Source organism: Carassius auratus, chromosome 31 (assembly GCF_003368295.1).
Source record: "Carassius auratus strain Wakin chromosome 31, ASM336829v1, whole genome shotgun sequence".
Lineage (NCBI taxonomy): Eukaryota > Metazoa > Chordata > Actinopteri > Cypriniformes > Cyprinidae > Carassius > Carassius auratus.
Window position 1 is genome coordinate 3,763,611 of NC_039273.1, and position 16,511 is coordinate 3,780,121.

General features: G+C 35.1%; 2 protein-coding genes and 2 pseudogenes across 4 annotated transcripts in view; 2 read left to right on the forward strand and 2 right to left on the reverse strand.

The window, feature by feature from the left end:
* Window positions 1-2,832, forward strand: part of LOC113051165 (proteasome inhibitor PI31 subunit-like) — a 5,461-nt pseudogene extending 2,629 nt beyond the window's left edge.
* Window positions 2,833-6,742: 3,910 nt separating this feature from the next.
* On the reverse strand, window positions 6,743-9,286 carry LOC113050248 (transmembrane protein 74B-like; annotated as a pseudogene).
* Window positions 9,287-10,273: 987 nt separating this feature from the next.
* LOC113050249 (bladder cancer-associated protein-like) lies at window positions 10,274-12,435 on the forward strand. The gene is made up of 2 exons (XM_026213038.1): window positions 10,274-10,393; window positions 11,628-12,435. Exon 2 carries the CDS (start codon window positions 11,747-11,749, stop codon window positions 12,008-12,010), a length of 264 nt encoding a protein of 87 aa, XP_026068823.1. The 5' UTR covers window positions 10,274-10,393; window positions 11,628-11,746; the 3' UTR covers window positions 12,011-12,435.
* A 721-nt stretch (window positions 12,436-13,156) lies between these two features.
* The window catches only part of LOC113050244 (RIPOR family member 3-like), a 33,989-nt gene continuing 30,634 nt past the window's right edge, over window positions 13,157-16,511 (reverse strand). For all 3 annotated transcript variants that reach the window (XM_026213034.1, XM_026213033.1, XM_026213035.1), the window contains 5 exons: window positions 15,506-15,664; window positions 15,097-15,299; window positions 14,140-14,223; window positions 13,633-13,723; window positions 13,157-13,493 (listed from right to left, as the gene is read on the reverse strand). In XM_026213034.1, the coding sequence (XP_026068819.1) occupies window positions 13,396-13,493; window positions 13,633-13,723; window positions 14,140-14,223; window positions 15,097-15,299; window positions 15,506-15,664 (635 nt within the window). In that variant the 3' untranslated portion in view covers window positions 13,157-13,395. The remainder of the gene's footprint in view (window positions 13,494-13,632; window positions 13,724-14,139; window positions 14,224-15,096; window positions 15,300-15,505; window positions 15,665-16,511) is intronic.

Genomic DNA, 16,511 nt, shown 5'->3' on the forward strand with positions numbered 1-16,511 from the left:
TGGCATGTGCGTTTACTACAGTGTCATACAAAAAGACACATAAGTCACACTTAAAATATCTGGTTGTCATCTGCATTACGTAAAATATCAAACCAACATACATCTGCAGCAAATTGTGTACTAGTTTTTTAAGTGCAAAATCACAACATTTGCCTGATTAGAAATTATCAATTTTCCAAACAGCCTAAAGATGGAGAGAAGAAGTCAGAACTGCTTCCAGCCGGCTGAGTGAAAGCAAGGAGCTATACGCACTCAGATACAGATCAAATGATGACAAGTCAAAACCTGCTGCTCAAAGCCTTCACAGTGGATTCAACCCTGATCTTCAAATCTAATGTAATAAAGCTGAATTACATGCAGTTCAGTCATTACTGCACGGCCTGCCATCACAGATGAGAGATTAATGTCAGACTCAATGTTTTTATCACATCTTTTGCAGGACTCCACGACAGAAAAAGTAACCGATCTCACAGTTAACATCAGTGAGTATGTTGATGAAGCCAATCTGCAGACTTTTGAAAGGTTTGTTAACTTATTTGTGTGCAGTTTCATGGTTTTTATGCACTCCATTATCAGTGCAAAATGTCTAAAATGTTTTTACACCATTTTCTGGCCTGTTTTTCATGTTAATGGGGTGTTCTATGTTATAAAAAAAAAAGATTCTTTACTGTAGGTTACAATTTTAACAACCCAGTCGTGGGTTAGGGGAGAAGAATTAGAAAAATTATATGCACAATGATGCAACATCATTTATATTCGTGTAAATACACTTGTATAAAGGTTTGGAACTGTTTATATTTTTTAAAGATGGTGATAGTTTTTAATTTGCCAAGCATGGCTTAAATTGATCAAAAAACAACGTTGCAAACTTCTGTTTCATATAAATGCTTAAATATTTTTAAAACTTTGTTCATCTGAGAATCTTCTGTGTTCGAATTTCTTTTAATTTTTTTAAATAATTACTTCTGGACATATTCAGGCTCTCTTTCTTTCAAAAAAAATGTTCAATGCTTACGTATTTGGGATGGTTTTAATATCATACGTGTTCTCTAGCCATCATAAATCATAAGACACAACAATACAATCTTCAAAAACATGTATAGATGAATCAAAAATAAATGTATACCTGCTTTAAACATATCCATTCTGCTCTTTCAGCGTGTTTAAGAACACAGACGAGCTGATCACGAAGCTAAAGTCCTCACTGCTGCCCCCTAAAAAAGAAGAGGGTCAAGGAAAAACAGAGAAGAAGACAAAAAGCGAAAGAGTCTCAAACTTAAGGGACCCTCACAGTGATCCTCTCCTGATCCCAACCAGAGGCCCTCCAAGCAGACACCCACACAACTGGTGAACTTTCATCAACTCATTCCTTTATCTCATGCAAATTATAGATCAATTTTAGGGGTGTCAACTTTTTAAGGGAATTTCTGGGTCATTTTGAGATCCAGCCTGTGGAGATTTGTCTAGCACAGTTGCCCTAACAGCATTCAAGCAGTCAGTGGTTCACAAACATCTGTTTGATGGCAGGTGAAAATATGCACAATTAATCATTTGTGATTCCCCTTTTATGGTCAGTGCTGTTTAAAAAACAGCTTAAATATGAAATAGGATAGTCAGTCCCCTGTTTTTATACTTTCATGGCCTGTAGGTCTATCATCTCACCAGCCAACAGAATAATTAACTAGAAAATACTTAAAGCATAAATACAGGACTGCTAAAACTCATTTCAAGAAAAATTACAAATTAAATCTTTAAAATTTTAAATGCTGAAATAAAAAATGAGAACATTTCAGAACGTTTCTGAAAATGTCTTTCTTTGTGTGTTGTTTTTTTTAGGCATGATCCGATGGCTCCATTTGCCGCAGGCGGTGCCGATCTGGACCCTTTCGGGTGAGAAATCTCATCAATTATTTGTCAAAACAGTCAACTTTAAATGCATCATGCGTGTTGACCTGTAGATACAGAAGTATCTTTGGACCACCAAAAATGCTTGGTTTGTCCTCTTAGAATAACAGATATCAAAGAATATTTAAGAATATTTGCACCTTCAAGGAACGACCGTGCTCACTGAATTATTAATTGTTCTTGTTCTTGGTTCTTTCTCTAGGGGAAGAGGAGCAGGAGGGATGATTGTGGATCCATTACGTGCCGGGTTTCCACGCTCAGGGTTTGACCCCTCCTCTGGTATTCCTGGAGTCCTTCCTCCCGGCGCTGTGCCCCCTGGTGCACGCTTTGACCCCTTCGACCGGTTGGGCGACACAGACCTGGGTAAGAGCTTTAATGGTATATTTACAGTTTGAGTTTCTGATGTAAAACTGCCGTTACCTCATTTGACATCATATCACCTCTGATAAATTTGTTTTGCTCTACCTTTCAGGCCAGACCCTGATCACATGCCTCCACCTGGATATGATGACATGTTCATGTAGACGCACTAACATCCCATAGTTCTCGCTGTTCTGCAGTGATATGCACCTTGGTGTTTGAATAAACTATGTTGTGGTCAAACAGAATTACTCTTAATAATTCTGTTAAATAATTATTATTAAAAATATAACGCAGTTGGTTTTCATTTTGAAATTGCCACAAAAAATTAAAATAATAATCACTGATAATTCAAGATTTTCAGATTTTCTTTGTTTGCCCTTTTTTGACTCCTGCACTGGTCAGTTAAACTGCTTTTATTCTGTCATATTTCTCCAATGTGATTAATATTTTTGTGATATTAAAGATACTGTTAAAATAGCTTATACCTTCTAAAACTGTCAAGATTTGAGTCATACTGGTTTGCTATTAATTTTCTAGATAATAAAACATTTGAAAACAACCAATTTCATTGACTGATGCACCAGTCATATACTATTGTTGTTTGTTCTTTATATTGTATGTAATGTGAATTATTTTGTAGTTTTCACTTTAAGTCATTGTTTTAGTAATTCTATTGAGTTTTAATCATTTTTATTAGATATTTTTATTATTAGTTTTTCAATAAATGAATACTTTTTATTATACATATTTATTTATTACCTTTAGTTTATTTCAGTACTTCAAGTTAAACTAAACTACAATGATAAACTACCGAAAATAAATAAATTATATATATATATATATATATAGTTTTTTTCTGTTAACATTTCTGTTCCTGTGGTTCAAGTGGTAGAGCATTGTTAGCAGCACAAGTTTGTGGGTTCGATTCCCAGGGAACACATGTTAGGTAAAAAATGTTAGCCTGAATGCACTGTAAGTTGCTTGGGATAAAAGCGTCTGCTAAATGTAATGTAACCTATTTATTTTAAAGTACCAAAAGTATTTTTTTAATGGTTTTAGTTAACAATAATAACTGCTTGACCACCCCAGTAACACACTTTAGTGCACTATTGCATGGTAAACACCCATCACATTTTTTTTTCATTAGAGTAAAAATATAGTTTAAACGTATCATCTGAAATGTTACATGTGCTTATATCTGTGTAAGGGCTTTTCATCTACGAGTAATTGCACTGAACTTGCTCTCCGGTCTCTTTAAAGAATCAGTAGATAAAAGCAAAGCTTCTGGAGATGGTGGCTTCAGTGAGAGGGACACCAGCAGCAGATGTAGTGGAAATCAATGCCTGTAATGGACACAGTGAGTCATGATGACCAAACTGTCAGTGTGACCGACTGTCCTCTACTGTCAGAGATAAGACACTCTTGAGTGTCCTCTAAGCATGACTGCACTAATTATACTGTGAGAATTATGTGACAATTTGTTTAGGGGTTTTAGAAGATATAGAACTAGATATAGAGTCACGATACAGAAAAAACACATTTGTGCTTCACATTAATGGGATACTATACCATGCTATTTTTAGGTTTCTTCGCCGTTCCATGTATATGAATGACTCAAATGGGTATAGCAACAAAACCATTTATTTTTACGCAGTTTGAAAACTGTATAAAAGGTGACACATTTGCCTTGAATACACATGAAGTGGTTACAGACTTGAAATGCACAGCTCACATTGTACACATGCAATTCAAACACCCCCGCTCTACATTAAAAAAACAGAGTGATTGACCCAAAAGTACCGTGGTACTGGATTTCATTTGAATACATAACAGTCTGTTTGGTCCACACAAGCATTATGCACATCATTAAGCCTCTGCAGTGTTGTGTGTGTGTGTGTGTGTTTTTCTAGGAGCTCTTTATAGCCTGACTTCATGATTAACCTTCACAGATTGTACACTGATGATAATTTATTAACAAAGATGAGCAGCTGCTTCTAACGATTACAAGCCCCATCACTGTGCTCATTTGTATAGCATACTGCCCTACTACATTTAATATTTCTGCAATACCTGCACTTTTTCAGTATGCATGTTGCAGTACACAATATTATTGAAATAACCATATTTATTCAGGAAATTATTTGTGGTTGCATTTTTTTTATTAAAACTGCTGTAAAAGCAGTAATATTGTGAAATATTCTAATTTAAAATAACTCTCTTCTATTTGACCATATTTTAAACTGTAATTAATTTCTGTGTTACAAAGCTGAATTTCCAGTCTTCAGTGTCACATGATCCTTCAGAAATAATTCTAATATGCTGATTTGCTGCTCAAGAGACATTTCCTATTATTATAGGTGTTAAAACAGTTGTGCTGCTTCATATTTCTATGGAAATATTTTGTTACGTTATAAATGACTTAACTGTAACTTTCGATCAATTTAATTCATTCTTGCTGAAAAAAAGTATAAATTTATAAAAAAAAAAAAAAAAAAAAACGCTTTCTCGATACAGTGACTTGCTCAGTTCAGGCTGTCCTTTTGTAAAAGCATTACGACATTTCCTAATGTCTTTAAATGACACTGACATTCATTTAGGGGCTTGTGCATGAGCAATGTGACCAACAGCACAGATTTGATGGAAGATAAATGCTTAGTGTGCTCAATACTAGTTCCTCTGTGCATACAAGACTATATTTTACACAATTGAAGATGTGAAAGCAATTTACCACGTTCCCTTTTACTTATACCTTTACATCACACCATAACCAACATCTTACAGTTAATACTATGATTTAATGATGTATCAATGAAACATTTCCAACTAGTCCATTTCACTTTAAACAGCACTTAGTTAGTGACGCATCAAGCAGCATGTGAACGCATCACACTTTTTACACCACCAAATATTCATCTTTACTACATCTATGGTGTGTAATACATCTGCTTAGTTTTGATTACAATCTTGATTTTGAAAAGTGTACTTCTAGAAAAGTCAGCTACTACCTCAGTAGGAAAACCAGAGTAAAGTGAGGACAGCTTCATCTGGGATCACGTACATGAACCTCTGCTTATGTGATATAACAGCAGATGTGTTTTGAAAGGGTTGGTGATGAGCATATTCTTAAAGCATACAGTAGCATGTATCTGTTGTGTCATTATGAAGACAACAACCTTGTAACCTGAACACTGATATGGAAACATATATAATATTTCTCTACTGGAATCTAATGCATATTGCACCATTACAGTAAATCTTATATATATTTTTTTTTATTGTTAGAAGAAATCTACTAATTTACCATACTGATAAATATTGTTAAATTTAAAATGTTAAGCATTCACATGTCTATTCCCTTGGTTGCGGTACATTGCCTTTACTCCAAGAATGTGGGTTGATGACAACGAGTAAGTGTGAGACACATATACAAAACACCAACAGTATACAAATACAAACAAGCTTAAATGTGTTCACGGTGAACATTTGTAACGTCTTAAGGCATATTGCATCCTTGGATAATAAAAGCTTGTATATGGGTTATTCCAGTCATAGTCTCTTTAGTGATGTTATAGATTATACAGACATTTATTTCAAGTTTTGTAAAGTAGCTGATGGCTGTTTGTTCTGCAGCATGTTGAGTTATTAGGATACTTCACCATTGTGCTTTCATTCAACAGTCTTTTGAGTTTTTAACTTTTCTTTTTGCATCGTCACATTCTGTGTTTTTGCGTGTTTTCGGTAGCACTTTATTTTACAGTCCTGTTCCTCATGTACATACTACGTACTTACTATAGTAATTACAATAACTGTGTAAAAACTAGGTACTAACCCTGAACCTACCCCTAAACCTAACCCTAACCCATGTAGTTACCTTGTGTTACCAGAACTTTCTTAGATAAATACACTGTTAGTACACTATAAGTACATGTAAGTACACGTACTGTAAAATAAAGTGCAACCGTGTTTTCTTTGTTAATATGACAGTGCTCGCAAGTCAGCATGACTAGGTTACTGTATGTGAAAACATGTCAAATTTGACCCCAGAATTGAAAGGAGAAAATAAGAATGTATATTTTGGCTTCAATTTTAAAACCAAAGACAGTACAACCATTTTTCACATTATTGCATGACTCATTTTTTTTTGTTGTAAAATGAGAATGTAAAATGAGACAGGTTGCCTTCTGTGAGTTCAAAGTTTGTTTTCATGATTTCAGCATTAACTGTCTGTTTATATATATATATATATATATATATAAACATTATACTTAAGAAATCTAAGATGGAAGTGAAAGAATCTGCCATTGAAAATCTACCCGACAGAGGGCACTATTGCAATATTAGCAATTAGTTTGTTTTCTTCCTTTCCCAGGTATACGTGAAAATACAAAAAGATTCAATTCAAATAAGTTTCTCAGTGTAATTACAATTGAAGTGATTAATCTAGTCTTTATGTAATCTACTTTTTGTTCTCCCTTTTGATCAATTAATTAATAATCCAATTATTTTATTATTCAAAATAATTAAGCAAGTTGCTTTTTTCAGACCAATTTGCTTTTTGAGAACTGGAAACACAGCAGACAAAAAAAATTAATAAAAAAAATAAAATGTATGGCAACACTAACTGCTCTGATGAGGTGTTTAATTTACAGATTATCAAAGCAAAAAAAAAAAAAGTAATTACCTAAAACATTTATTTAAGCTGCCTTGCGAGCACTATTTCCATCAAGGTTCAAGTTTTTCAATGTGATTCAGCTGTCCTACGTGTTTAGCATTCCAGAAGGAACCGGATTACCGTTTGCAGCGTCTGCAGTGGTGTTCGGTTCACATTCCACAAGCGTCTCCCTCCCATCTCCCTCAGCTAACTGTCTCATCCTCATATTAATGGATCCGTAGGATTTCATGGGTCTTCTAGCGAAAGTCCCTGCGGCGATACAGTTCCCCTTTGCATATAGACACCATTAATAAAACCGATAAGAGCATTCCCCAAGAGTGAGCAAGCCAAGTCCAGCGATAATACACTTGTCGAGGTGAGAACCAAGTTGTGCATAGTACATCTCTAGTTTCTCCATCTGGCGTGCTGTCACTTTGTCCGGGTTGACTTTAGCCTCTCTTGGGATTGTGTATGCAATTACCACTAATATGATTCCACTTACGAGGAAAATGAGTGCGAAAATGAAGCCGTAGTCCACCGGGTGGCTGCTATACTCAAGCTCAGGTTCGTCTTCGGAGCGCGGTGACAGCACTTCTCTCCGAATAGGCAGCGGATTCGACTGAGAGTCGATGGATGTGAACCCAGGACCAGATGTTCTGGAGGTAACACGGATCCTCGTTCCCGAATCCTCATCCTCAAACGATGCGTTCTCGATGCCAGCCGCAGGCCAAAGTCCTGAAGCCTGAGGAGTTTCTTGTCTGCTCCTATCCCCCAGTTCACGGAGCTCCACAGCATTCAGAGACTCCATCGACACTGTCCACTTTCTCTCATGGTGAATCAAAAGCCTCTTATTTCACCTTGCAAGAAAAGAATAGCATACAGTATATTATGTTTTGCACCATGAAAGCATACAGTACAGTAGATGCCTTTGAAATATTTATAACAGCAATTAACTCAGATCAGTTCATATCCAGTCCATTCCAATGAACATCACTTTGGTTTTCTAGGGTGTGCTTGAATATTTTATATATATATATATATATATATATATATATATATATATATATATATATATATATATATATATATATATAATTTATTTTATTTTATAAAACATGACAGCCTGTAAACAAAAAACTGTAAACTGTAAAACTGCTAAATGTGGTTTTAGTACTAATCACCTTACAAACTGTGTCCAAAACTCAAACAGGTTATCTTCAGACCAAGACAGAAGTTATCAAATTGGTATTTTTACATCCAAACCAAAAGCTTGTGTAGTGACAATGGAAGTAGGCATTCACATTGCTTATGGTTTGACATTCAATTTGGAGCCATTTTTCTCTTTGGGAACATGTTAAAGTTTCTTTCCCAACTGCTACTACAACTACTGGAGATTCAAAAGTAATGTTTAATCAACAATATTATATATATATATAATATAAAATATAAAATGAAATTTCCTTTAATTGAAATTTAAATGGTTTCCACACACGCCTCCCCAACCCTCCTCCAAATAACAGGTGAATAGAATGAATTTATTATTTTCTTTTCTTGCACGTCAATTTCAACTTTTATACATTCAAAATTACAATTTAAAGCATCCAAATTCGATGTAACCTCTCTCAAGCCACGCAAATTTGAACATTTCTTGCAATGCCATGACATAAATGGAATGATAAATTCCTATAAGTTACAATAGCATTTGTTTCTTTGTTCAAAATCATGATTGTACAGATTGCCCGTTTGACCCGAGCACGTGCATCTGCGGTGTTGACAGATGAGGACATCTGACATTTCAATAGTTTTCGGGCTTGTTTTCGTGCCATATTTGAAACGAATACTGATGAAAGAGCCCACAACACACAAACAACCATCTGGATTATCTGCGGAGACATCTTTAAGCCCCTCCGATATGATTTACCAGAGAGTGGCCCGTATTACCTGGCTTCTCTAAGCGCGTAAAAATCGCATTTCATAAGAGCGAAAATAACTAGGCTACAGTATTTATCCGTGCCAGCTCACATATGCGCGTTATGTGAGTTTATAGTTTCAGATATGACCTTGTAACACCACAAGCGTTTTATGTTTTCCTTTGAATATTTAAAAAACAGCTTAATTGAAATACAAATGTAGCGCGCGCCATTAAGCACCTGCTAGTACGCTCTTCGCTTGGTTAATGTTATCTGTGAGAGAAAGCGAGCTTACCTTCAGGCGATCACTCCACAGATAGCATAGTAACGGTGGGATGCTCCTGACAGGAAAACCTTTATCAAGGAGATCTCGAGGAGAGATTTAGCCATGCGCGATAGATACACTGTCATTTTAAAGCATTAAACGCGAATGCAACAACATGTCAGATTATTCATCATCAATACCGCAGCCCACTGCTGTCGAGGCACACATTGCGTTTTATGGGTTAACGTTAAGGAAGTGCTAATTTAGTATGCACTAGATCAGCTTAATTGGTGTTTCTATGGTGGTATGCGTTATATTTAATTAAATATAAAAAGTATATGTTTATTAATTAAATTATATAATCAGGTGAATTATTAGAATCTACTTAAATCTAGTGTTGGAGTTTAATCATGAACTGTGTATTATTTATGAATTGGTTCATACTAAAAGACTGCTGTTTGTTCATCCATCTTTCAAAAAATAATAATATTTGCACTGCTTTTCCACCTTGTACCTACCTTGACATTGATGTTACTAAGAGTGTGCTAAAGGGAGATCAGATAATATCCTTCATCTGCCATCCAGGTATATCAATAATAATATTTAAGTTGTATAAATACAAGTAGCATATATATTTCTTAAGGTTTTTTCTAATTAGTGTCCATCAGTTTCAATGTTGGAAACACAAACAGATGTTATAAGCACAAAAAAGCCAGGTGGTGGGCCAAGGGCATATATGTCAGTATATGGGTGAATATGTCAGCAAAACACAATTAGACAATACTATGCATTATTACCAAATATATACTTTTTTTTCTTTCAACCTTGTAATTACATTAATGACAACTACATTAATGAAAAACACTGTTTCAGTTTAGTAAGCTAAATGCATGTGGTTGGCAGGTTGATATAAAATTTAACATCGACATTTTTGGTCTTGGAGCCAAGGTTAAACAGAAGTAACATTTTACACATAAATGGAAATGAAACGTGTAAATAAGAGTACTTACAATCCTTGTATATCCGATCCCAGTATCATGCAATACTTTGATGAAAGGCAATGCATGTATGCAATAAGTAAACTGAGAATTTGATAAATAAATGTATGACTAAACATTCATCTTTGATTATTTGCATCTTTCTCAAATTAACAGTACCTCAATTTTAATCAGGCATCTGCGGGACACCGGCCGTCGATTGGGTCCTTTCCTTAGAGTTCCACAAATCTACGCATTCACCTGAAGAACTCAATGGCGACGGCGTATATGCGAGATCAGGATTGACTTTAAAGAATGGCAGGTCTGAACGTGTTTATTTCTGTCTTTTTAAACTTTATAGATAGCTTTTTTGAGACTGCTACGATCATATATTGTTATACATGTGATCGGACGGTTTATTTTCGTGCTAACACATAGCCAACATGCTACTCGTACTAGAAGTCCGGTTAGCCAACACGCTAGCATCACAATGTTTTATTGTTCATATCTGTTTTGTTTTGAAGTCATCATTTAAAAAACACAATCTGAAAAGTAGAATGTACATAATTATTTATAATGTCAAATTAATTGCTAGATTTATATCTCTTTAACACATTCGTGTAAACAATGTAAGGAATGTCTAAATAGAGAAATTCAGTGTACAGTTAAAATGTTTAGGGGTGTGCAAAGTACTAAAAAAATGAAATATTGAAAATGTTCTTAATTACTGAAATTATTTCTCTTTTGTAGTTGATTCTCAGTAATTGATGTAAACAAACCGTGTATGCAGTGTCAGACTAAATGGAGAAACTTAATTGTTTTCCTTAAAACGACTGCTTTTATTAGATATCTAAATGTTTCACTATTTTATTTATTTATTTATTTTGTAGTATACACACCCATAAACTTATTAAAGTTATTAAAAGACATAACTTTTTAATATTGAAGCATCCAATTAATAAGCCAGGAATATTTAGGCTAAATTTGCACTATTTTGTCTACATTTAACATGTTGAGAGGTATGCAAAGTGTAAAAACAATCAAAACACAAACTGAAATATTGGCCATGTCCGTAATTGTCAAACTAGTTACCGCATTTTTACCTTTGTTGACAATTAATGATGTAAACAGTGTAGGAAATGCCAGTCAAAAAGGGGAAATCTTTATTTTATATATGAAAAAAATTTATTTTGATATTATATATCTGTATGTTTTGCTATTTGTTTATACTTTAAAACCACTAAACAAAATGTATGCAGTTATTAAAATAAGCTAAAAGTTTTAGTATCATATTAATGTCTATTAAATCTTCCTTTTGTGGAACATTTATTGTTTAACTAGTCAAATATGATTTCGAAATGGAAATGGTGCGGTCTTGTTTTGTAGCTAGAATTGAGCTTGTTGTCATGTAGAATTCAAGGCCAGAAACTATAAATAGCACAATTTCTTAAAATACAGGCATGCTTTGACTTTGGTGCCTTATAAGGAGGTGTGAGTAAAACTATTGTAAGCTGTGCGTATTAAATAGTTTTATTTTTCTCTCTCCTTTTCCAAAGGCCTCGTCTGGTATTTGGACGCCGCGTCTAATCCCTCACAGATACACAAGGGATCTGTGATTGTGTAGTGTCACGTCAGATATCTGAGCTCATACTAGGCGGCACAGCACACAGAGACCATGTACTGCCTCCAGTGGTTACTCCCGGTGCTCCTGATCCCCAAACCCTTAAATCCAGCCCTGTGGTTCAACCACTCCATGTTCATGGGCTTCTACCTGCTCAGCTTCCTGTTGGAGAGGAAACCGTGTACCATTTGTGCCTTAGTCTTCCTGGCGGCATTGTTTCTCATCTGCTACAGCTGCTGGGGAAACTGCTTTCTGTACCACTGCCATGATTCTGCACTGCCGGACTCAGCACACGACCCCAACATTGTGGGCACCTAGGCTCGGTTTTTAACATGGACAACCCCGTACTGCGAATACAAGAGCCACTGGGAAGTTTCGGTTCTTTAAACCCATGTTTACACCCGCTCTCCTCTGTAACCCGTAACAAATCACGATTTGAATCTTCTCGCAGGGGCGTCTGAAGCTTGCATGGGATCCATTCTCGTTGTATTCGGTGCACATTCTTTCATTTCTGGATGCTGAATTTTTCCAAAGGGGTAGATGATAATGTGTGCGTTTGTGTATATTGCCATTTTGGGTTTTTGTTCATGTGTCAATAATCAGTATGAGTACAAGTGTTAAGCGGATAGACGGCAGATGAATTGTCATGCAAATTGAGCTGAAGACATGCTTCTGCATTGCTGAGTTTGCTCAAATGCTGTCTCCACTTTTAATTCAATAAAGTTTCTAATGATCAAAATCGAGCAGCTTTGTGTTTGTACATGTGAAATATCATCTGCTGTTTGACAGTGTGATGCTATAAACAACTTCAGAACAGCTGTGTGGATCAAACATGATTTTACACACCGTTTTTTCCTTGCAGGTCCATTCTGCGCCAGAAAAACGTGCAGTTTTTTGGGGGGAATTGGTGGTTAACCAAATACAACAACCCGTAGTGCTTTTCATTATCAGGGTGAGTCTCATGAAAGCGGTTTCACTGGACAGACCGGCTCACTAGGCAAACATTTTATTCATAATTAACAGTTGTTTTTAAAGTTGTCTCACCAGGTTTATCAAGTTCTGACAAATATAAAATTGAAATATATAGTTTATAATAAAATAGGGTAACTATTTTACATTTTATAGATGTACAGTATAGATGGAAATTTAATTCACAGTTAAAAAATGTTTCCAAAATTTACTGGAAATGTTCCACCTTTTTGCAACACTAATCTTTGTTAGTTTTAACATAAATACATAATTCAATTGTTAGTTTGTGTTATTTCAGGTCCGTTCAATGTGAACACATACAACTTTTGATTTTAATAATGTATTATTAAATGTTGAAATGACCATTAAGATTTATGCTTTAGAATCTTTTTTTAATAAACTAATCAAAATTTTAGGACGTGGATATTTAGAGCTGTGAGTGAATGAATCATTTGATTTTGGGTTGCTTTAATAATTTTGATGAACAAGTCAAAGTTCTCTTATTTAAATTTATTGTCAATATATTTCACGTTTAATCATTTTGATACATAAGAAATATAGAAGACAGTTTATTCATAAATATGTCACTTAAAATTATATAAAAGAGAATAGAAAATAATACAACTGCATATTAAATACTTTAATATGTGTACACACACAGATGACATTTTTTAACAAAAACCTTCCAGTCTCAGCATCATCCAATCAGGTAGCAGATTGGGTCTGTGGTCTTCCTATAAGATTGTGATTTCTGTTTCCAGGTTCTTGTAAACCTCGTCCTGGAGCTCATAGATCTGGTCCATACGCTGGAATGCCATGTGACCTCTCTTACCTAAGAAAGTAATTCATTTAAATCAGCTGTGACCGGCACCTCTGTACTTTACAAGAAGAACTGTACACAGACGCAGCCCAAATAGGGACAAAACAGCACATGACACCGATGCAGTAGTCAGAGGTTAAGGGTCACGTACCGAAGGACAGTACAGTCTCCCGTGCAGCGTTCCTCAGGTCTTCATCTGTGGAGCGCCACAGTTCAGCAACCTGCTCTGAGCTCTCTGAGGCCTAAGAAACCACAAAACCACTCAATATTGTGAAATATTATTACAATTTAAAACAACTTTTCTGTCTGAATATTTTTTTTAAAATGCAATTTATTTTGTGCATGCTTTTAGCATCATTACTTCAGTCTTCGGTGTCACATGATCCTTCAGAAATCAATCTAATACTGATCTGCTGCTCAAGACACATTTCTGATTATTATTAATGTTGAAAACAGTTGTGCTGCTTCATATTTTTATGGAAACTGAGCATTGAATTCATTGATGAATAGAAAGGAACAGCATTTATTTAAAATGGAAAACTTTGCAAGATTATGTCTTTACTGTCACTTTTGATTGCACTATAAACATCAACAGCAGTAAAAGGTCCATATAAACCCATTCTGACTGAACAATGTGTTGTTAGATGACAGAACTTACCTTCAGACATTTCAGAGCCAGACAGGCTTCATGTTTAACATGGGTGTTGCTGTTTCTCAGCAGATCTGTATAGTGAACCACTGCCTGTAAAACACCCACACAGCTACATCACACACAGAAAGCGCAGCTCACATAAGCCACACTTAAAACGCTTGAATCTGATTATGTTAGAAAAAAAAAATGAAGCTGGTTGGGGTTTAAATGGGAATCTTGGTTAGCAACATTCTACAAAATATTTTCCTTTGTTTTTATTTGAAAAAAGGGCAGAAATTTTACTCACCATCAGTTCAACCAAGATATTCACCAGTGGATCCTCTGCAGTGAATGGGTGCCGTCGGAATGAGAGTCCAAAGAGCGGATAAAAACATCACAATAATCCAGGTAATCCACACCAAACCATGCTTTTGTTAAATGAAAGACTGTTTACGAGGAACAAATCTATCATTAACACATAAAAAAAAATACTCCAAATATTTTGGTGGATTTTGATGTGAGAGAACAACAGGAGATGTACTTTTTCACTTGATTAAGCATTATTATAGGTTATGGACTGATATTTTTGTCAGAAGCAATAGTTTAATATGTTTCTTACAAACATGCAGCTTTTGGCTTCACACAGCATTAATTGATGGACTGGAGTGTTGTGGATTACTTAGATTATTGTGATGTTTTTATCAGTTGTTTGGACTCTCATTCTGACGGCACCCATTCACTGCAGAGCATCCACTGGTGAGCAAGTGATGCAATGCTACATTCCTCCAAATCTGTTCTGATGATGAATCAAACTCATCTACATCTTGGATGGCCTGAGGGTGAGTAAATTTTCAGGAAATGTTTATTTTTGGGTGAACTATATTCCTTTAAATAATGACTGAATTATGGTTGGACTGTACCTTTAATTGTTTGGTATGAAAAGCATTTGATGTTTTTTTAATAGCAACTTAGGCCTTTTTTTACCTTTGCCCTGAATGATTTGGACCGCGAGGCCCTGCTGAGGCAGGACGTGGCTGCTGAAGCCACCTTGTGATTGGCGTCTGTCTGTAGCTTGGCCAGGAGCTGGAGGGTGCGTCCCGTCGGCTGCAGCTCAGAGATGCGCTTGCCTTTCAGCTTTTTCAGAGCTCGCCTCCTCTTGGGACTCTCCAGACTGGCTATCAGATACACTGCAGCAAACCGATCCGAGGGAGAAACACAGAGGGAAGTCTCTTAATGAGATCTATTGGGAGCGTGATTGACTGATGATGAAAGCAGTAAACTCACAGTGAACCGATAAAGACAAAAGCATCTCTATTTACTCAATGTCAGACTAGTTTCTCTGACGTTTGCATCCTAAAATGAGCTGTGTCTGTGAAGACTGTGAAGCTGTTACCTTCTTTAGAGAGGAGAGAGATGTGCTCCCCAAAGTCAGAGATACTCCATCTGTTGAGGTAGACTAAGAGCTGAAACACAGTCACTCGGTCTGTGGTGCACGGAGTCACAGACGCCATCATACAGCTGCACTGCACCTGATGCAGCAACTGACTGAAAACTGCAGACAAAAGAAGACTCCATCAGGAATCAGAAAGAGAACACAAACCTTTATGCCTTGCAAGTTAGTAAATTGTTTCAGTTGTGTGAGAATTACGTTCTAAAAGAAAAATAACAGAACACATAACACAAGATATATTTGTTTCATTTTACAAACAACAGAACAATTATTTCTATAGTCTGAATATAGTCTTGACATTTCTGAAGCAATACTGAACAGAAGAGATTTATTTCTTACACTTTATTGGGTTTTAGTTTATTCATTAAATTCTGAAGGAAGAATAAAAATAAAATACGTACAACTTTTTTTGACAGCAAAAATATTCAATATTTCTTTACAAATTTTGGCTTTTTGAAGACTAGAATAGACCTTTCTTTTTCATGGAAAGCTTACTAGACTATTTCAAAGAGAAAATAACTCTAAATAATCAATGCATAGAATAGAAATATCCGTAAAAAAATACAGTAGAATCATAATAATAATATATTAAGAATATTAATATAAAATAATATAGTAAAATATAACATTTAATAGAATTATTTTAGAAATATGATATATTAAATATTATTAGATATTTATTTACAAACTAATGTATTTTAGTTGTTAGAAAATCAAACATTGACTTCTAAAGGACAAATATAATAAACATATATTATATTACACAAAGATAATTCAATTATTTTTAAACCAATTAAGTAGTATTTTTAAAGAGACACCAATTCTTAGCAGAAATGCCTATAATAGAAATATCCTTCAGAAAAATACGCTGCTACTGCTACTCTTAATAATCATCATACAGTAAATTATAATATAAAACTATATACCATTATCCTATACATAATAAGAT